This window comes from Lissotriton vulgaris, chromosome 6 (genome assembly GCF_964263255.1).
Source record: "Lissotriton vulgaris chromosome 6, aLisVul1.2, whole genome shotgun sequence".
Classification (NCBI taxonomy): domain Eukaryota; kingdom Metazoa; phylum Chordata; class Amphibia; order Caudata; family Salamandridae; genus Lissotriton; species Lissotriton vulgaris.
The window spans coordinates 198,970,456-198,992,838 of NC_141694.1; the positions used below are offsets into that span (position 1 = coordinate 198,970,456).

Consider the following 22,383-nt stretch of genomic DNA (forward strand, 5'->3'; position numbering starts at 1 on the left):
CCTAAGCGTACTGCACCATCGTTCGCGCTTTAGCAGCGATAATGGTATCAGTAGCTTCACCACCACAGGGACAGCAGGCTGCAGCGACAGAGTGCTAGATTCACCAACACGGAGTCTTGCAGGCAGCTAGCATCAGCAACAGTAGCTCATTGCTTAAGGCAGCGTTGGTAATATTTATACCTGACAGGTGCCGGGTTTGACGCAAGTTTGCTGGACATAAGACGTCAATTAAAGATGTCACTAGGAAGTGATAGTTATCAGTTGCTCATTAGAGTTCCATTACTAATCAAAACACAGCAAGCGGGGATTTCCAGGTTTGCTGAGTTTTTATCTTGTTGAAGAACTCGGAGTGTTATCTAGGAATATCAGATAGTGACTTCTGCTCTGTCATTGCACTAATTGGTCGCAAAGGAAGTGGCAGAGAACTATGCTGGAATGTGGCTCTGTTCGTGTGAGGCCAGAGATCACTTTTCTGAAAATCGCACTTGAACGGTTATGCCAATATAGGGAATAAATGGATTTATAGCCGAATAGGGGCATAAGGTCACAGTATCGATCAGGAACCTAGATAAACACGCAACACCCACTCCACGTATTCATGTCCATCAAATTACTAAAACTAAAGCAATTAGATGCATGTGTAACATTGCCCACCCCAAAATACATAAATGCATTCGAAATAGGCGTACTTGAAATACATGAAATTTAGGTACTGTACGTTTTTGTTTTTTTTTGAAGCATAGAAATCATTCAAAAAATTATTGCATATGAAATCATTGGACGATTATGCAAAAAGGAATTACACATGAAGTATCTAACAGAAGAAGGGCGAGATAAATCATCACATATAAATGCATTGTAATAACATGTGCTAGAGGCTGGTGTAATATTGTTATGTCTCTAGATGTGTTTAGAAATAGAAGTGTGAAGCTTCTATTCTCTAAGAATAGTTTTTACGCTAAGCAAAGAATTGTTCGTGCCAAAAAAAGGTCAATATTAGAAAAATTGTCCAAATCAAAAAAAAAATTAATGCTTGAACGGGGAAAAATAGAGTTCCAAAGCTTTTTTGCAGTTTTGTTGATCAAAACTGTAGGCCGAAATCAGAGTTCATGGGAACGCTGTGTGTCGGAAAAGCTTCTAAAAGTTATTGTTTCTGTACGGGTGAGAACATCGTATCAAACAGGCTCTCAAAGAATTGGTCTACAAATTCAGGTGATAGTTCAACCAAATTAGATAGCGCTGTAACTTGGCAGGTGTGAGAATGATTGCTGTCATCATAGTCTGGACCAGCAATGCTCACAGAACGTTGTACCTGGATGATGTTGCTTTTGTCACTCGCTCCACTGTTACCACTTGGCTGTAGCACAGGAGTCTCCACGAATGCCGTCATCAGGATTGGTAGCCGCTGGGGACAACACAATGCGTGAGCCGTTATTGGACTGAGCAAAGTATCGACGTCCATTGGTACTGCTGATGGAAGTGAAAGACAGATGTCCAACACGCATTCATCGCCGCAAAGCATACACCGTAGCACAGGTAAAATGCAATTTTGCCATATCGGTCTGAATGAAAGGAACCAGGTCATGTTTAGATCTCTCAGCCTGCCTGGCCAATCCAAGGACGTTAGTTATCCTGTCCCGGTAGCGCATTGCTAGGATTGTCTCTTCCATTCCCATGGGAGCTATGTCTGAGCCGAGGCTTGCCATAATGAAGCAGGAGGGTCAAAAATAAAATCCCTGCGACGAGTCCCAAAAATAATGGTATGCCGCCAAAAACAGAGTGTGCAAAATTAGGAACGATTCCCAAAATTGCCTGGAAGGGTGTTAGCAGTCCCGTAAAGACTGTCTTAAATATGCCTGGGATGCTTGTTGCACTAGACATGTTAAGGAGTTGGCTGAACATTTCTACGAAATGCACGGGGCAATTTGTTGATAAAAGGTCATGAACTTCAGTAGCTGTCCTTGCAACTAGAAGATCATACGTCTCTTTAGATGACGTTATAGGCACTGTTGTCTGTAAAAGTACAGATTTCATTTTGCTTAATGTATCAATTCGTATAGAATAGAGATTCAGACGAGGCCAGATGGGAGTCACTGTGTCTGCAGGCCCACTCGGAAACAATGCTTGCATACAGCATTTGACCATGGATGTTTCTTCTACTAGATAACTTTTCCCTGGCACGAGGCCACAACATCTGTGATCCGTTCTAAGAATGTAACTCCCGTTCGAAAGTTGCATAAAGAAGGGCTCTATCTGAGTTGCAGGTGTGACTAGCTGGTGGCATGAAAGGTTGTTAGAATTTCCATCACATGCTCCGTGTAAATTAATACCCTGACACAAAAGTATACCGCTTAGTGAATGTTTACAGTTCTCACCACTAAGAAATACATTTTTGTTGCTGTCACTATAGCAAGAATGAGTGTATGGTAATTTCCATTCAGATTTTACATATCCTTTACCCAATTGTTCATATTGGCCAGCAGGTATGTACTCAAGGCACTTTTTAAATCGGAAAGTTGTTATCGGAATTGTGATAATTCCGTGTATTATCCATTCAATGACAGGACTCTCTGACATTGTCAATGGTAATCTCTCGAGTTTTTCGATGCTCAGGATTGTATAGTCTGCTCCTTTCTGTGCCAAACTGATCTGTTTATCAGTAAGGTTAAAACTGGAAAATAATGACGTTGTGTTGATTAAACGCCAAGGCACATAGCCTGAACGGAGATTTTGCAGCGTCCAGCCTAGTTCTATAATAGAGCGTAATTGAGACTGGCCATGTTGTAACATTAGCAAGTCTCTGTCCATCACATCAAAGGCAGAGGATACAATATTGTCCAACGAATATATTCTGGAAGACAGAGTCATTAACCCATTGTCTACCACAGAAAGTGATTTCTCCAAATTAATACGATCAATTTCTCGTATTTTTTCAGCAGTTTCAATTTGCTTTACTTTCCAAGCCTCGTTGTAAGCAGCATAGATACTGGTCGCTATGAAACGCTTTTGACGCTGTTTGCGTGGTCCAAGAATGAAATCGCGCAAATCAGCACCATCTTTTAGTAAAGACAAGTGTTGCTTAATTTCTGCCAGTGTGGATGATGTTAGCCATTCAAGGCAGAGTTTCCCTACACTGTATGTTGTTATAATCCCTGGATGTTGCGGCAATTGTCCACTCTAGGCTGAGGGTCACTACTCTCACTCCCTTAACGCTGGCAAACACGGACAATTTGGTATTAAAGATCACCACCCCTCATATGTCCATGGCCTGTGTACTTTTATATAGGCCACCCACATCAATGCCACTGTTTCCTATGTCTTTTAGTGAGCAAATTGCTAACCTGACTCTGGATCACACCTGGGTCATGTTGGTAGGCGATTTCAATTTCTGGTTTAAAGATCCAGCAGAGGGCCCACAATCGGCAGAGCTTACTGACCTCCTGCTCAATCTCAATTTTAAACAACTGGTGCTCTCCCCCACTCATGTCAAAGGACACATTTTAGACCAATTATGGTCTAATACTACTTGTGTGTCCTCTCCACTAATTCTGCCTTGCCTATGGTCGGATCACTCTATTCTTAGCTTTAAGATCCGCGTCAAGCACACTAGAACTACAGTGCCTACCACTGGCAAATTAGCCAGAAACTGGAATGCTATGGATAAGGATGCCTTTTTACAGTCCTTAGCCAATGACGCCCCCTCCTTGGACGAAGATATAAACCTGTCAGTCTCCACCTTAAACAATTGGCTTCAAACAGCTAGCAATGCCTATGCCCCTTATAAAATCATCAAACTAGCTCGGCGTACGGACGCCAATAGGTGGTTTTCGGCTGATCTGAAAGCCAAGAAACAGGCCCTCCGGCACCTCGAACGTGTGTGGCGACGTGAATACAACTCTGAGGAAAAAACCAAATACATCAGGGCTAGGAAGGAATATATGAATGCCATCTCGACAGCAAAGACAGAGTATTTCTCTTCACGTATCGTGGAATCGACAAATAAATCCAAAGATATTTTCTCAGTTTTCAATGAGCTGACTAATTTGGAGAATGTCCGTCCTAAAGTAGTTCCCACGCAGTGTCTGTGTGACTCACTTAATACTTACTTTAGTGACAAAATTATAGACATTAAAGCTAGCATCCCCCAACCTAAGGTCCCAATCACGGCTGGCATGACAATTAAGTCTACTTCTGCCACCCTCACGAACTTTCCACCTATAACTGGGGATCAGCTTTCAGAACTCTTGACTAGAGTTAAATCCGGATCTCCACTGGACATCTGTCCTCCTCGTATTCTGAGAGAATGCTTTTCTGCCTACCCTATCCCTGTACTCGCCCTCCTTAACGATTCCCTTCTGTCGGGAAGAGTCCCGGTAGCTTTCAAAGAGGCAACGGTCATACCTCTTTTAAAGAAACCTGGCGCCGACCCGGCGTGTAAGGCAAACTATAGGCCCATCTCTTTGCTGCCTTACCTGGCAAAAATCTTAGAAGCATACGTGGCAAAGACCCTCTCTAACTTTTTGGAGGAGTCCTCTTGCTTCGACCCCCATCAGGCTGGGTTTCGGCCGGCGCACTCAACGGAAGCAGTGATCACTGCGGTGCTGGATACCCTCAGAGATTGTGCAGATAGACGTTCTCCCCAGGCACTAGTGCTACTGGATCTGTCGGCCGCGTTCGACACGGTCGACCACAACATCTTGATCGACCGTGTCGGCCAGGCCGGCATCCGGGGCATAGCAGCCTGCTGGTTGAGATCCTTTTTGGAGGGCCGCTCTCAAGCGGTGCGCTTGGGGGACTTCACAAGGGGTAAGTTGTTTCACACCAGTTGAGTTCCACAGGGCTCCTCCCTGTCACCTCACCTTTTTAATATCTATATTCTTCCCCTTATTCAAACTCTCAGGGATAGACAGGTGAGAGTTTTCAACTATGCAGACGATTTGCAGTTACTCTTTACCGTTGATAACACTGCCCAATCCATCAGCCATTTCCAGTCGACCATGAAGTTTATTAAATCCTGGATGGATCAAAATCAACTAAAATTAAACCCAGGTAAAACTGAATTGGTTTTGACCGGGGAAAGTGCCAAGCACTGGGGTCCCCAATACTGGCCCATAGATCTTGGCCAAGCCCCACAACCATCACCATCGGCTAAAACCCTTGAAGTCATTGTGGACAACGATCTTTCCTTAAAGGCACAAGTAGGCCAGGTGGTCTCCAAATGCTTCTATCAATTGAAAAAAATTAGGAAAGTCCGGCGATTACTTACGTATGAAGCAACTATCCATGTTGTGATTGCCACAGTTCTGTCCCATCTGGACTACGCCAATGCCATCAACTTGGGTCTCCCAGGCTATCTTCTTAAGCGTCTCCAGATGGTACAGAACTATGCTGCAAGGTTAATTCTGAAGCAACCTAGGTGGCAAGCAGCGACCCCCCTCCTTACTGAACTGCACTGGCTCCCTGTCATTCAACGCTGTGCCTTTAAGGCTGGCTGTATGATGTTTAAATCGCTGCATGGCAGAAGCCCCGAATTTATCAATCAATTGGTCATTAGATACGTCCCCTCCCGCAGTTTACGTTCTCTCCACTTGGGTCTCCTTCAGATTCCCTTGTTTAAGCTCAAACGTTTTGGCGGACGCAGATTTGCTATACTTGCTCCTCATTTCTGGAACACCCTCCCATTGGAAATTCGGCTCTGTCAGGATCTCCTACCTTTCCGGAAGGCCCTGAAGACGTGGCTCTTCAGACAAGCTTTTTAACCTTTTTTTTTCCTTTCCACCTTGTTGTGTTTCATCAGATCAGCGCCAAGAAACTAATCAGTGTTAGTGCGCTTTATTAAATAAATTAATAACATAACATAACATGTTGTCTCTGGAAATATCTCGAGTCTAATCTGGTCATTTTTAACCCCTGTGTTTTATTCAGGAATCTATCTTGACAGCTATTTGTGTCTGTAGGCCAGATTAACCACTTTTTCCAATCAGGATGTGTTCTGTTGAAATGTAAAATTTGTGACACGTCTAACTCAATATCTGTGGTTGTATTCTCAGGTATTTGCTTTGGTATAGACGGTGTTTTAAGGTCTTTGATCTTAGCTAGGCCAAGACAAGATGTTTGGTGTATTGTCATTTAAAAATAACATTTGTTCTGGTATCATGCAGGTTCTAAATAGTGCTTCAATGCCTTGCACCTGCCAATCTTTTGTACCCCAAATTGTTTTCGTTTCAATATTATTTTTCCAATAATCAAAACCAAATGTCATCATTTTGTCATAAAATGCTTCTGAATATATCAATTTAGAATTTGTCAGCATTGTTTTCATTCCTGTTTTATCTAACAGTTTGTAATAAAACGTTTCTACATCACTGGTGTTAAACCCTGAGAAGTATTTGAATTTCTCAAAAAAACGCTTTAGAACTGCTTTTAGGTGGTGTAGAACAATGTTCCCATTGATTATACATAAAAACATTTCTAGGCTGTGCAGATTTATGCAGGTAATGATCCCCATAGTGGGTGTAACAGAATAACTGCTCATAACTAGATGAACCTTGTAAATAATCATGATCTGTGAATATAGCTGACATTACTAAATCAGACATCATGTCCTTAACACTGTTAAAGTCCCAATCATCAGAGAATGTACTAGGTGTCACAAAGTCACTTAAGGAAACCTTTAGTTGATGAGGATACTTCAGGATTTCGACCGTACCATTTATCTCATAGTCTGTTTTCTCCCATACTACCCCACCAGGTATTGGAATTGCTGTGACATTTACTGTTGACAGTTCTCTCTTCTTCACGTGGGATGATCTGTGTGGTTTCAGGACTAGGTTGATGTTCTGACTTGCTGTGTCCATTGTAATATATTTTCCTTCAATGAATTTTCCCAAACACAGTACCATGATGAGCCAAAGCAGGAGGAAAAATACACCTAGACCGAACCAGAACTCTAGCCAAGGGGAAATAAGGTAGATTTCCTTCAGTTGATGAAAGAGTTCCGTTGCTTTTTCTTTAAAAGTCTTTTTTGTTTCTGGCATCACTTCCGGGTCATTAAAATCTTCAGAGAAGTTGTCGAAGTTGATGAAATAACCAGAGGCAGTTCTGTCAAATGATGGGATTGTTCTTTCAATCTGTCTTTCGGTAGCACTTTCTGATGCCACATCATTGTAGACTGGTGTTGTTTCTTGACGAACTGTTTCAATCTGTGTTTCAAGAGGCACGAGTTCCATGGCATTATTGCATAGTCCTTCATTGTGCACTGCAGGCTGATCGAATGTGATTAGTCTTTCAGTTTGAACCTCTTGGATTGTTGCAAGTTTGGGTATTCTGTTGTTTCTTGGGAGTCCATTGGGCCTACTGTTGATTATAGGCCACATGCTTGTGATTTTACCAGATCGATAGACACGACTCTGTTCTCCTTTTTACCAGCAAGGGGCGGTAGCACAACTGATCTTGTTCCGGTGACTGCCAAGACAGGTACTGCTTTTCTGTAAGAAGGCCCAAATTCCTTCTTAACTGCGATCTTATCTCTGACTAGATCCCTAATCTTTGGAATCCAGACAGGCCTTGCTGGGGCTGTTGCTGGTGGTGCCTCATCAGTGGTACTTGGCTGTTGCTTTAACTTTGTTGCTTAATGATTTTCTTGTTTCATTCAGTTCCTGTAAAACAGCCAAACGATCCTTTACATCAAAGTGCGTTGTTTCTTCTTGTACCACTGACATCTGACTATCGAGGTCCTGAACACGCATTCTAATTCCGAACAATAGTTCGTATGGGCTGAAACCTTTTAGAGAATTTCTTGGCATGTTGTTAAGACTAGTCTGGACACTTATTAAATGTTTGACCCACCCAGCGCCTGAACCTAATACCTTCGCTGTTATAGATTGCTTTATGTCACGGTTTTTTCTTTCTACCACACTGTTCCCTTCCGGGGTATGGCGGACAAGAATACCGCAACCCAATTCCCATGCTAGCCATGGCCTCCTTATAAGCTCGAGAGCTGAAAGCAGGAACCTGGTCAGAAGGGAACGTGGTAATTGCGTATGTGCCGATATGGACTCGCAAATCTTTTATAACCGTTCTAGCGTCAGCCGAGCGCTGGAGGCCTCATTTTTTAAAGTGCTTTTCGTCTTAATGGTGTACACTGGGACGCGCTTCTCTTCTTTGATTGCGCAGATAGACCGCCTTATGCTGTCTAGAAGGGATCCTGAAACTACACTGGCCTGTTCATTACTGCGATCTCTGTTGCAGTTTTCACAATTTTGAGCAAAACATTGAATATCTATGCTCATTCCTGGCCACCAGTACTCTGATTGTAATTCTTTCAGAGAAACCTTAATTGTTTGGTGTCTCAGACCCAACCCCATGTGTGCTTCCAGTAAGAGGAAGCCCCTCCTGCTCCTGTTTGGAATTACTCTGTCCCCCACTCCAGGGATTCGAGCAAAAGGAACGGAGTTTGCATCGATTACGTATGCATAATTGAGTGGATAGTTTACGGGTAATGCTGCACAGTCGCCTTTTACAGTCGTTTTTACTGCCAGCATGGTTTCCCCGTCTATGTATTTATCTGTACGCTTTTTTGTGGCTACGGAAGCCAGTTTAGTTGCTTCCGCTTTGGCTGTATTAGCCAATGAATTCCCTGCAACGTGAACGCCATCACGTCGAAGACTCTGTGCGTGAATCACGTGAGTCTTTTGTAGTTCTTTGTGTAAAAGAGCTACCTCGTTCCAGGGCAATTAATGCTTTATTGTGGCACCTGTGTCATCTTTGTAGTCGTTTTCGATCCAACTCTGCAGTTTATTGTTGTAAGAGTTGACGCAAAAATGAGAATCGCACACTATAAGTGTCGGGAATTCACGTTCTGCATTTTCGAGCGCCATCTTTAACGATCTGATTTTAGTTCTTTGAACCGAACAGTTTCTTACAGATTCGGTTTTTGTTACTTTCGGTCTGAATTTACCGTACAGCCAACGACCTTTAATGATCGCACACGCTGCATTGTAGGATTTGCTCTCTACGTTGAAATGCTGTACAAAGCTATCTGTATAGATTATACAGGCGTATTGTGGGAGAGGCAGAATTTCGATTGGCAGAGGATATTCTTCTTCATATTCTAAATCATTCAGTTCTTCAAATTGCGGGGCGAAATAGTATTTCACGTCTTCCGCTCCTTGAGAATCTATGCACTGTATCCATTTCGGATCCAGTGACACTGTAGGCAGGTTTACTGGGCTGAATAGCGCCTCGAAGGCGGATTCCGCTGTAAAGATATTAATCTGTTTGCCGTGTGCTAGTTCCCGTTCATTTGCTAATGCGATTTGCACTGCTTTCACAGTTCTTTCTGTGGGACTGAATGTTTTTTCTGCTTGTGTGTACAAGTGAGATTTAATTGAAATAGGTACCTTTTCTCCCTCATTAGAGGTCAGGTATGTGAATCCGCATCTTCCTAGGATGACTTGGATTACAAGATCGATCGTGTTGTCACGTGTATCTAATTTTGTTTTTGCTAACATGTCTGTTTGCAGTGATCTCAAAATTTCTGTGTGTTTTTGAGTCCAATGGATTTGTTTAAAATCAGGGTTAATTAGTTTGTAGAGAGGTTTAACCCTCTCTGCGTAATTTAGTATGTAAGTTCTTCCGAAATTCAGAAAACCTAGTATGGATTGTAAATTCTTCAGCGTTTTTGGAGCTTGGAGTACAGCGCACTTCTCTAAGAAGTTGTCCGCTAGGCTTTTCCCTTCACTTGATAATTCATACCCTAAAAACAGTACCGTCAGATGGGCAATTCGAGACTTTTTAAAGTTGAATTTGTAACCCTCTGCTGCGAACCCAAGTATAATGGTGTTCACTCTTTTCAAGTGAGTATCCAAGTCGTCGTCCGTGAGATAAATATCATCTACGTAAGATAATGCTTCATCATCATAGATTTGTAGTAACTCTGTTACCCTAGCTGAGAATAGTCCTGGGCTGTTCTTGAACCCCTGTGGGAGTCGACAGAATTTTTCTGCGACCCAAATGCAGAGAAAGCGGTCAAATATCTGCTTTCTGGTGCAATGTTTTGACAAAAGAAACCATTAGAAATGTCTAATGTCGTTTTATATTTTTTCCTAACTATGTTATTCATTAGGGCTGCACTATGCGAGTTTTGTACTGCAAAAGTTTTGCAACATGTATTAAGGTGTCTGTAGTCCAAAACTAGACGATATGAATTGTCTGGCTTGGAGACAGGAAACAAAGGATTGTTCATTTGAGAGGTGCATGTTTCAATCACCCCCTGGTACTCAAGTTGATCTAAGATCTCCCTGACTTGTTTTTTAGCTTCTTGCTTTATGGGATACTGCCGTTGGGCAGTTGGTTCACTTTTTAATTGGATTTTGTGAGGAGGTGAGTCCTCATCCCATCCTACATGATTTTTATATAATGCAGGTGCCTGGGCTACTGCCCATTTCCTTGCATATGTTTTTTTTTTTGTGAATCGGGATGTGATTCGAGAAGGCAGGCATAATCACTTCTTCGCCACAAGGGCACTCCCTGACAAACTCTGGGGGCCAATCTTTTTCAGCTAACAGAATATCATAGCCTTTTGAGAGTTTATCCCAAAATAGACCCTTAATTTTCCTAGTCTTATCACCCTCTATACGCAATGTTATTTTGTATATTTTATGGGGCTCGCTAAGTCTGGCGTCGGCAGTTTCAACCTGAATGTATTCATTCGTGTCCACTGTCTCCAGATGACTCATCAAGATCTTGCGCGCTATACTGATTTCTGCTGCACTGTCCAACATTGTCAATGCCCACTCCCCGTTTTTCAACTGTGTCCTCAGTATTCTCGGCATGGTTGATTACTCTAATACTGGCTACCTTCTTTTTCTGAAATTGAGATTTCTTATTTTGAGCAGGTTCCTTGTCTTTGGACTTGGTGTGCTCTCCTGGGTCTGACCGTCCTCTTCTTTCCGAATTCTGTGGAAGAGATCGAGAGGGACGTGTATCAATACTTTGATATCTATCAGGTTTTTTTAGATTATCCCTATTTCTAAGGTTATATCTTTTCTCAGAGGGCTCCCTCTGGGGAGACTGGCGTTCTCGAGTCGGAGTTCTTTCCCTCCGTCGAGGAGACCTTCCTCTGGACTGGAAAACTTTTTCCTTGGGAGTGGATTGTTTATTTCCATCCCAGCTCTTTTTAGGAGTGTTTAAATTATTTTTAATAAATAATTTTTCAGGATTTTCGAGCAGTTGGGGCTTTACCGGTTTCCCACCCAAGCTGTCTCTACCTAATTCTTCATAGCATTTTTCTATGATTTTGGCAAGCTCAACAGGATCTTTTATATCTGTTTCCTTCAACTTCTGGCAGATGCCACAGATGCCACAGATGCTGCTTCTCCTTTAATGTTGGCTAATAATATAGCCGAGACCTGCTTGAAGTCTTTCAGTAATTTCATACCTAGATTTAAAGCGGGCTCTGGACCGAATTCATTTTGAATCTGTTTTAGCACTTCTGGTATTACCGCCATAGAAGGAACACCGTGTGTTTTTGTGTAAATAGAAGCAAAGACTGTACCCCAAGTGTCGCAGTCCTCCACGTGTGGTGCGATTCCCATAGGAAGGCAGATGGTCAAGATTCTGTGTTTCTCAATAGGGGTAGTATCAGGAAATACTGCCTCTATTTGAGTGATTTTCTGTGCTAACCAGAAAGGAATTTGTTCCCGTTTTACGGGTGTTTTACCAAGACATGACTGTATGTTCTGTGGTGTAATTTTATTTGTGTTCCCCTGATGAGGGGTCAGCTGTGGTGTATTAACAGCTGGTTGGACTGTTGGACTGTTGCAGTCCGCATTACATATTGGACTAATTGCCTATGTATTTTTATTAATGTGTTTAGCTGTACTAACAGCTCTTCCTTAGACATTTTTACAATGTCAGGATGTGGTGTGTAGCTGGCTAGAACCGGCCAACTGGCTCCTGGTCTACCTAGTGGACCGAGCCTGGTAATGTGATCATTGTGTTTTAGGGCGCCATTAAACCAGAGCAGGTGCTCTTGAAATTTAAGTGGAATTTCAATCTCCTCGAAAGGAGCGTACTCTTCCGGAGGTTTCTCTATTTTGTAATAGTGAAACTTTTTTGTTCTAGCGTTTACCGCTGGAAAGTTTATCCATGAATAGAATACCTCTGTCTGCCGATACTCGTAAGCCTCTATCACGAAAATTACTGTACCACCTTGAGGTGTCAGTCCGTTTTCTATAAGTTTTAAAGTTATAGATCTTCTTAAGTGGACCGGGATGATAATAGCGTCCGGGTCTGTGTGTTCGGGAACTTGCTGAGTCGCATCTACTGCGGCCCCAGTTGTTCCGGTTTCTCCTGGCATTGTTAAAATGCAAGGTTTGCAGAGTAGGTCTCCAAGGAGACAAAGATTAGGTGCACAATATTTTGGAACACTGTATCCTTCAACGTTGAATAAACCAGAGCTTTACATAGGAATCTCTTCCTACTAAGGTCGGGCAGATTTTAACCTTTCACCCACTCCAGACATCTATTGGAGTATTTACGGGAGAAAGGGGTCTGTGTGAAATATGCACGACTGAGTTACTCTAACGTCTTGCGTTAGTTTATCGCCTTACCAAACGTTGGGCGCCATGTAGTGTAGTTCCTAGTTTCCCACTAGGCCCTGCGCATTGGAATAACATAAACAGTAGTATCGACATGGAACTGCGGATATTCCAGGCCTCCACTGACTATGCTAAACTTAATTGGGTTGTGTTACCAACTAGCTCAGAGGTCACTGGAAACTTTCTTCTCTGCATGGGAAGTGATCAGCTTCCCTGGCACAGACAAGATGGGATTCAGCTTTCCAACAACCGTGCAACATGACAACTTTGCTCCTCAGATCAAGAGTCAATCTCTAGGGTCGTGTGAAACAATAGACATGTATTTCACTCAGTCAGTCTAGTGCAGTTTACTTTCACGAGATGTAGAGAATAGAGAGACGGGCGTTTGTCAATAAAGGTTAACATTTATTGAACAGTCTTTCTTCTCGTACAAGAGAAATGTATTGCCACAATTGCAAGACTTGTTATTATAAAAAGTACGTACAGTAAGATAAGTATTGCGAAATAGAACTGAAAAAGCATTGATATGGTTTCTTAGCCATACAATGGTTTAAAAGTAATAAAACATATATACAGTCATATATACATTAGGCTAACCTACTCAACTGGTGCTTCTAACTATGCCTACCCCAGTGTGCCTGACCTAAGCTTAACACGTGGAAGGGGAGTAAGTAAGTAGCTTTAAGTTAAGTTGGTTTTGCCAAGGTTTGCTTTCAAGAATTCTCGTCTAAGGGTTTAGTCAACACCATACCTCTGAATAGAATGATGGAGGATTGGTATCTCCTTCAGGGGTCACTCTCGATATCCCAGTCACCCGCGAGGGTAGACCGGAAACGCCGGGGCTGGATTTCTCTGCAGGAGAAAGGCAGCGGCTTCTTCAGCGCGTCGAGGAAGGAGGGGGGACAGCGTCCGCGGGCAGCTGGAATCTGCTGGATGTCTTCGCAGAGGGACGGCTGTTCATCTCCTAAGCGTACTGCACCATCGTTCGCGCTTTAGCAGCGATAATGGTATCAGTAGCTTCACCACCACAGGGACAGCAGGCTGCAGCGACAGAGTGCTAGATTCACCAACACGGGGTCTTGCAGGCAGCTAGCATCAGCAACAGTAGCTCATTGCTTAAGGCAGCGTTGGTAATATTTATACCTGACAGGTGCCGGGTTTGACGCAAGTTTGCTGGACATAAGACGTCAATTAAAGATGTCACTAGGAAGTGATAGTTATCAGTTGCTCATTAGAGTTCCATTACTAATCAAAACACAGCAAGCAGGGATTTCCAGGTTTGCTGAGTTTTTATCTTGTTGAAGAACTCGGAGTGTTAATCTAGGAATATCAGATAGTGACTTCTGCTCTGTCATTGCACTAATTGGTCGCAAAGGAAGTGGCAGAGAACTATGCTGGAATGTGGCTCTGTTCGTGTGAGGCCAGAGATGACTTTTCTGAAAATCGCACTTGAACGGTTATGCCAATATAGGGAATAAATGGATTTATAGCCAAATAGGGGCATAAGGTCACAGTATCGATCAGGAACCTAGATAAACACGCAAAACATTAGAATACAATTCAATACTCGATTTGTGTGTATCATAAAAAAGAAACATTAAATAAGTGGCCGATAAGTTTCAATTCTGTCTCCACGCGTTTCAGCGTACAACACGCCCTCTTCAGGAATAGCCACAATAAACTCTATAAAGTTAAAGATACATAATTTAAAATCACAAAACTATTACATACTTTCATTGAAATCTGTAAAAAAAAACTTTACATATTTGAATACAGTCTTATTAGACAAATACACATACCATATATACATATATGTAACGATAGATGTGTATTTCCCATAAATGTATACTAAGAATACAATAGTGCCTGAGTACTCATATCTATAACACAAAAACATTATGGAATCTAAGGGCCTGAGATATAAATGATCAATGATTCCTCACTTCTGATTAGATCAACCAATGACGAGACCCATATCTCTTCATGTATTTCATTTGTGGGTCTGATATTAATGGTTCTAGACACACAGGTTTGATTGATATGCCTGTGTAAAGTTATGTATCTATTTTGATATCAAAAGGAAGACTTATTATTTGTAAAACATTCGACCAGACATATAGTGGTTATCTTCTCGCTTCCAATTTAACATAGAATACTAATATACTCAGACAGCTTCCTTATTTTAAATAGCTATCAAATATAAATGATTCAAAGATATGTAATGTAGTTTGAGACAATCACCTAAATTCTATTTGTCGTTGTAATAACGATCTCCTCAACTATCAATCTGGAACCAACGTAATAGGAGGCCAAAAACGCTCCTTTACTATGTTATTGTTAACCTGAAAAAGGAGAACAGAAAAACTTAATTACATATTTCTTCCAAAAATGTACCTGCACCTTCCTGCCATTAATGCTGAAGTCTGGGACATGATTCCCTGCATTGAACGAATATATGCAGGACTTAACAGCATTTACTTTTAGTCCCGGTAGTGTTGCAAATTCTTTCATCAGTTGCTTCAATTGGCATGGAACCCTCTCTATATCCCTAATGTATATGAGCATGTCATCCGCATATAGTAATACATGGTTTGTGGCATCCCCCAGCGGTATTCAGTCTCCCGTTTTGGTACGTATCGCCTCGGCCAGTGGCTCTATTGCGAGCACGAAGAGGAGGGGGGACAATTGGCACTCCTGTCTCGTTATTCTTCATACTGGGACAGCCTTGGAGATCTAAGGGCCCATTTTAACTCTGACTGTGGTTCTATTGTAAAGCAATCGCACTAATTGGAGAGACCCTGCCCCATAGTCTTATTTCTCCAGTGCTGCAAATAGGTAGTCTATTCTAAGGAGTCGAATGCCTTCTCCAGATGCAATATGAGACATCCGGCCCTTGGCCACTGTTGTGTAGCGTCTGCAAATTAAGGGAGGTGCTGCGAGCTGGCACGAAGCCATTTTGGTCCGGGTGAGCCAGCGCAGGGACCACCGGCGCCAACCTGTCCGCCAGCACTTTTGCAAATATTTTGTAGTCCGTATTAAGCAGGAGAGGGGTCTGTATGGGATCAAGTCCATGGGGTCCTTGTCAGGCTTTAATAAGGATAACAGGTGTGTTCGCGCATAGAGGGTGGCAGCTGATGCTCCTCTACCACGGTTATGTACAGTGTATGGAGCCATTGTGTAAGTGATACTCTGTACGCCATATAATATTCCACCGGCAAGCCATCCGGCCCGGCGATTTCCAAGTGGCTAAGGCCTGTATGGCTTCCCCATTCTCTTCTACCAAGACCTGCTCATTAAGCATTTCCTTATATTCATCCGCTACTTTTGGCAGCTGTAGGGGACCTAGAAACCTTTCCAGTCTCTGCCCATTGCAGCACCCCTAGGATTGATATAGCCGTGTGTAGTGCATGATATGGCCCAGTGTATTTTGCGCTGTTAACAGCACTAGCTGTCCGTACAGCTCCTATTGGGGCTTGAGCGTTGTCTTGTCTTATCAGCCATTCGAGTTACTGGCCTGCCCCATCCGCAGTTGCATGCGTACAAGCTGTGTGTGCAGTGTAATTATGGCATCTGAGACACTTGAGTATTTCAGTGTGCTCCGCGCGCAACGCTGCCAGATGTTGTGAACCACTGCCTGTTACCTCTCGTTCATGCCGTAATAACAAACTATCTTTGTAAGAGAGGTGGGCAGCTGTTTGCGAACATTCCACGTGACTCCCATGCAGTGCCCTCTAATGGTTATTTTGAATGCTTCCTACTCTATTATAGCACTGATGGCCGTGTCTTCATTCAATTCAAAGTATGCTAGAGTTGCTGTCCTAGGTTCTATAATTTGCTATCTAGCGGAAGAAGTGACTGCAAGCCCACAACTCTGTCCAGGCACACATGAATCCCATGTACTGCGGAATAATGTGAATAGACCCGTGCCCCAGGGTTTAGGTTATGCCATATATCTGTTAGCGCCCAGTGTGTGAGCCAGTCTGTAAGGGCCTGCGCAATGGATGTGGTAGGGGTTCTATTGAGGGGTTGGAATGGCCTATCAAGGTCTCTGTCGAGCACCGAGTTGAAGTCTCCTCCCACCAACCACAAGACCCCATTCCATTGAGCTAGTATCCCTGACAGGCGTACAAGAAAAAAGTGTTGCTCTATTTTCGGGGAGTAGATGGAACCTAGCAATATTGTTTGGCCGTGTATCCTCCCTCTCGTAAAGGTGTATCTACCCTCTGCATTTATGTCTCCCTCGTGCACAAACTGCACTCCTGCTCTTATCCATACCAGCTGAGTGCGTGTGCTGAGTAGGTGTGCAGAATACCTGGCCTCTCCGCCACAAGCATAGCTTTTCCAACTCCGTGTGTGACGTGTGTTTCCTGTAACAAGGCGATTCTGGTCATTCAGCGCAGCAGGTATGAGTCCTTCGAGTATCTGTGCGTGGGAGGGTGCATGCCGCGTATGTTGCACATGAGTATGTTAACTTACATCATTACTGACTATTACATCTCGTAGGAAGGCTTGTGATGAACAGCGTGATGCTAAATATGTGGGGACCCGGGGCTGGCGTTGCTGAACCAAAAACATAAGCTTAAACAGTAACATTTACAACTATTGGGGGCGAACTCTATGAATAAGTCAGTCCAAACTTTTCGGCCCTCTTGGTTCACTCATGACAGTGAAGGCATGTCTGGTGGTAGTAGAAATCTCATGTTTAAATAAATATTAACTTTCACAGATGGTAATGTAGTGATATGATCTAATGTACTAAAGTCGAACACAAGTGTTGACGGAATAACCTGCTTTGATGTGAAACACAATTTGTCCTATTTTATTTGACATTTTCTGTATCAGCCTATTGATGTCTCCCCTTGTTCTGTGACTCACACACCCAGACAGGCTTGTGGCTAGGTTGGGACTTGGTTCTCTAAATACATCTGCTGGCTCGCCCACCTTCAGTCCTTACAGAAGTTAACTGGGCTGCTGCATGGGCTGCATCTGGTTTCTCCCCCAGTGAATATACACTTTATGCATTGTAGTTGCATTTGTGTAGAACACCACACCCTTGATGGAACCTTTAAGCCCTCTCCGTGGACGAGGTGCCCGCTACTCCCTTAGTTGTGGTTAGTCCGGAGAATTGATGTGTATACAGTGGCCTATGTGACATTGGTTTCATGCATAAGGACCTGAGGGGTGTTTCTTAAATGACATGCGTGGAGTGGAGCAAAAAGGAGATGGCTTTAGCTTGGCTTATGTTTCTAAATACTGTCATAGAGTGTGGGTGTACAGTGTGACCTATGTGGGAGTTGTTTCGGTATTGTGCTTGATGTCTAGCGGGTGGCTTTACTGCTGTGGTCTTGTAGCAGCAAATAAGTATGTAGGGGTGTAGAGAGGAGGAAGGTATGCATTTACTTATACGTTTAGCTACCATTTTAGTGCTGCTAGGCCTTCATCAACTAAGACTTGACCTTCGATGTTTACTCTATGCTTACGCCGCTGCTTCACAGCCTTTCTTGTGGAGTGGAGTAGAGAGTGACATCGTAACTTAAAGCCTGCCAATCTGACACCGCTGCTCGCAGTCATTTTTCCCCAGAACCCCCCCCCCCCCAGCCCACTACCTGCCATGGGCGGCAATCTGAGTGATAGCCCCGGGCGCCTGAAGCTTAAGCTACACCACTGGCTACCAGTCCCTATTCCTGATGCCGATCCAGAGAGAAAAATGGCTAGTTCTACCCATGCAGTTGAAGGTATTTACTGGTCCAAACAATTGTAAAAAATTGCAACATTCTAAAAAATAGTGACAGGCACGTAAATGATAGTATTTGTATGTACTATGCCCAAAATGTGACTGAACTTTACTTGCCATTTTTCCCATGCTTATCAGCCATCCGTGATCTCTATTTTGAGATCAAATTTGCTACTACACTGTTGTTGATTGTGGAAAGGTGAAATATGAAATTACTGATGATGCCCTATTTGAACTGTATTTGTTTTCTTTCTGATGCAACTCCGTTTTTGTCAGCCTTATGCTTTTGGTGTTAATGTTTTTCTTGGATTTTTAGGACCCCTGCCTCAAAATCGAATTGGCTTGAGTGCTGAAAATCAGAGAAACCTTCGGTGTACCTGTCCAAAAGAATCGAACGACAACACAGACACTAGTTCATTTTTCCCAGGTGAAAGTTAGATTTAGAATGATGTTGATGAATTTTACCTATTTAATTTGGCTTGCCATTTCCCCCCCCATCATGAAACTTTTTTTAACTCCTTAACATTTATTAAGTGTTAAGATGGGTATGCATGTGTAGAATACTAACTATAGATGCATGCAGTCTGTATACTCTGACATCTAATGATGTGCTTGGATTTTTGCATGTTTTTCTTTGAAGAATAAGTAAAGTAAAAATCAATGCAGTGTGCAAAAGGGTAGCTGTAGGGGCTGCAGAGCCACACGTTTGCATACAGTCAAGTCTGTTGCACTCCTTTCCCATTACAACAGATCTCAGGGGTAGAAGATGTAGGAGCTGGTAAAATATCTTCCATTTGAGAACAGGGAAAGGGATGAAAAGATGGTGCTAGAGGACAACACGAAAGCCATCATTCACTGTGTGCTTGACACTTTTGACACATCCTCTGAAGGCTTCAGCACCAGCATCCTTCTCAGACCCCATGCCTTGCTACACACTGCATTAAACTACAGTCCAGCAGCATCTTCTCAATCTCCCATTCGACGGGGATCATCTCTAAGTTCAGCCCCCCAGATTGATGATATGCATGAGAAAATAAGACATGGGCCTTGCAATGTCTGAGGGTGCTTTTCTAGCTCCATGTGCGAGACGCTCCTTTTACAAGCAAGAACCCATGATAGGCGCCAAGGCCATGTCACCCGCCCTGCCGCAGTCTTACCATAGACAGCAGCAAAATATCCGGCAGGCTGGGAGAAGTTATGACTGGTTCATACTAGGCTAACCGAGCCAAGGGTAGAATTTTCTTTGGTAAAGGTGTTTTCACTTCCAAACAGTGACTTGACCCCAACCCCACTATCCACAGATCAAGCTTCATGCGCTGGCAGTGCATAATACAAGGTTTTCTCTCTTACCAGGAGGGAAACACGTCAGATCAGTAGGTTTTAGGGGTGGTTTGCTGTGGCTATTGCCTAGAATATTTGATACCCCCAACAATCTATTCCACACTTCTTCTTTAGCAGACACCATCTTCGCCTGTTAGAGGAAGTATAAGCGCTCCTTGTGAAGGGTGTAATGAAGAGTGCCCCACGCCGCCAAGGAAAGCCGTCTACTCTCTATTCTTCCTTATTTCGAAAAGGGGTGGCTCTCTCGGGCCCAAGCTGGACCTCCGACTCTAAACAAATGCATCCTGTCAAAGGATTTTAATATGACTTTTGTGTGAGATGTTTAAATGAATGTCTTCTCCCTCAAGTAGACAGACTTCACATAGCCATCAACACTGCTCATCATCGGTACCTTTGCAGTAAGTGTCCATCACTACTAATTTAAAGTATTTCCTTTTTGGGTCAACACGGCTCTAGGGGTGTTCACAAAGTGCATACCAGTGGCTGCCACACATCTCTGAATTGACAGGAGAGGAACTCTCATCTTTCCCTTTCTCGATGATGAAATCATCAAGAGTGGTCCAGGCAGCAATATCTGTCCCACAAGCAAGCAGCGTTTTCCCTATGCCACAGCCCGGGGTTCACCATATGCACCACCAAGTTACACCTAGAACCTCAACAGATCCAGCCTTTCCTGGGACTTGTGTTCAACGCAGTTACGGTAAAAGCCTACCACAACCAATAGTGTTTGCATTTCAGCAGATGCTGCCTCTTTTTCAGCCCAATCATCAACTTAGTTAAAACTGTAATGCTTCTGTTATGAATGATGGGCTCACATATTGTTGTTTTACCCAAGCCAGGCTCCACGTGCGTCCAGAAAAGAGTGCCTTGTTGTGCAGTGTTCACAGGTATACGGTCACTGGGAAGATCTAGTGGTAAAGACCACTGCTTACTGCTCTTTGCATTGGTGGAACAGCCACAACCTGTTGCAGGGCAGACCTTTCTTACACCCCATTCCTCAAGTGACCATTGATGTGGATGCCTCTCACAGGCTAATGTGAGCACCACAATGCCATGACCATACATGGTTATTTACCCCCTCAGCACGAGGACTACTGCATCAAATACTTAGCGCTCCTAGCCGTACTCTGTCTCCAGGTCATTCGACCGACATGTATAACGTACATAAATTGGGCAACACACACTCTTCCGCAGCTCCTACCACTAGCTGAGGCTATCTGGCTTTGGGCAATACATCTAGAATATACATCTTAGTATTCCAATGGAAGACAGCAACTTTGCAGTCCACAAGCGGAATCTCCAAACTCCACCCTACACAGTAATTGCCAGCATTGGGGCATCTGGCAAATAGACCGGTTTGCCTCCCCAAAAATGCAACATGCCAAAACTTCTCCTCCAGGCACACACAGTCAATTCATGAGTAATGTATTATGGATGTATTGGTCAGTGATCTTTGCCTACACTTTTCCTTCTCTACAACTCCTGTTGTACGTGGTGAGGAAAGAGAATGCCGATTTGTATGTCTATTTAGATTCCAAATTAATTTCCTGATTCATGCCCTTATATAGGTATAATTCGCATTGCCCTAATATAGGCATAGAAATCCAGTCCTTATTTAGGCATAGCCCATGCGACCCAAATACAGGCATGGCTACTTCCATCTGTTTATCTACATCACAACAATTTCTTAGAAAACCAGACTCTTAAGCGGTTGGGTACTTTCCCTTTCTTGAATATTGATTTCTCCATGAACTCATTTATTATGCATGAACATCTATTCCTTAGGAGTTCATTCATGACGTTCATATGCCCGACTTTACGTCAATACTGCCATTCCTAAACACCTTCAAGGTATAAGTATACCTTCACTTTCTATGGCAAAGCACGGTGTGGTTCGGTGCAGTTCGAATGCCTACTTGCACGACGCAGCTCGATATAGCAAGTGCCGAAAGAAGCCAACTCTCCAGCTGACGCACTGACCAGAAGCTGTCATCTTCCTGCCGAGAACCCAGCACAGTGTTTTTGACTCCCCTTGCGGGGGTGTTGGGAAATAGTACCGAGAAAGATACCAACCTCTTTCATTCTAGGATATGGAGCTGATTAGAACCTAGAGAAACTTTTGGCAATTATTGGCAAAACTAAACCTATGCTAAAGACAGCACCTACTTCTTCCCTCGTACTAGACCTAGGTTAGGTACAATGGGTTAGGCGTATTTTAGAAGCACCAGTTGAGTATTTTAGCCTGTTATTTACATATGTATTTTGATATGTCATAGCAACAGACAATGCTATTACAGTATTTTTTCATATCACTGTTTACGCTGTACACATTATACTTTGCATTCTGTCTAACGATTGTAGCAGTTCACCTCTCTTGCATGAGAAAGAAGTCTGTTCAATAAACCCTTTTTATAAACGCCTGTCTCTCTATTTCTATGCAACTCTGTAGAAATGAAGCATGCACAATTGACTGAGTGAACTAGTTATCTGTTGTTTCCACGACTCTGAAGATATTTGTTCCAGTCCTCTGGAAACACAGTTGTCATGTTTATGAGGTTGTCAGAGACTAATCCCTTCTTATTTATTCGGGAAAGTTTCTAGTGACCTCTGAGTTAACTGGAACACACACAATTAAGTTTAATATACACAATAGAGACATACTGACCTCAGTCCTATGTCAAATCTATAGTGTATATTATTCCAATG

General features: G+C 43.0%; 1 protein-coding gene across 1 annotated transcript in view; it reads left to right on the plus strand.

Annotated features, from left to right (window-relative positions):
- TDRD6 (tudor domain containing 6) overlaps nucleotides 1-22,383 on the plus strand; it is a 2,323,386-nt gene that overhangs the window by 1,438,678 nt on the left and 862,325 nt on the right. Inside the window, exon 18 of the mRNA XM_086926239.1 lies at nucleotides 18,653-18,763. Within this exon, the coding sequence (XP_086782365.1) occupies nucleotides 18,653-18,763 (111 nt within the window). The remainder of the gene's footprint in view (nucleotides 1-18,652; nucleotides 18,764-22,383) is intronic.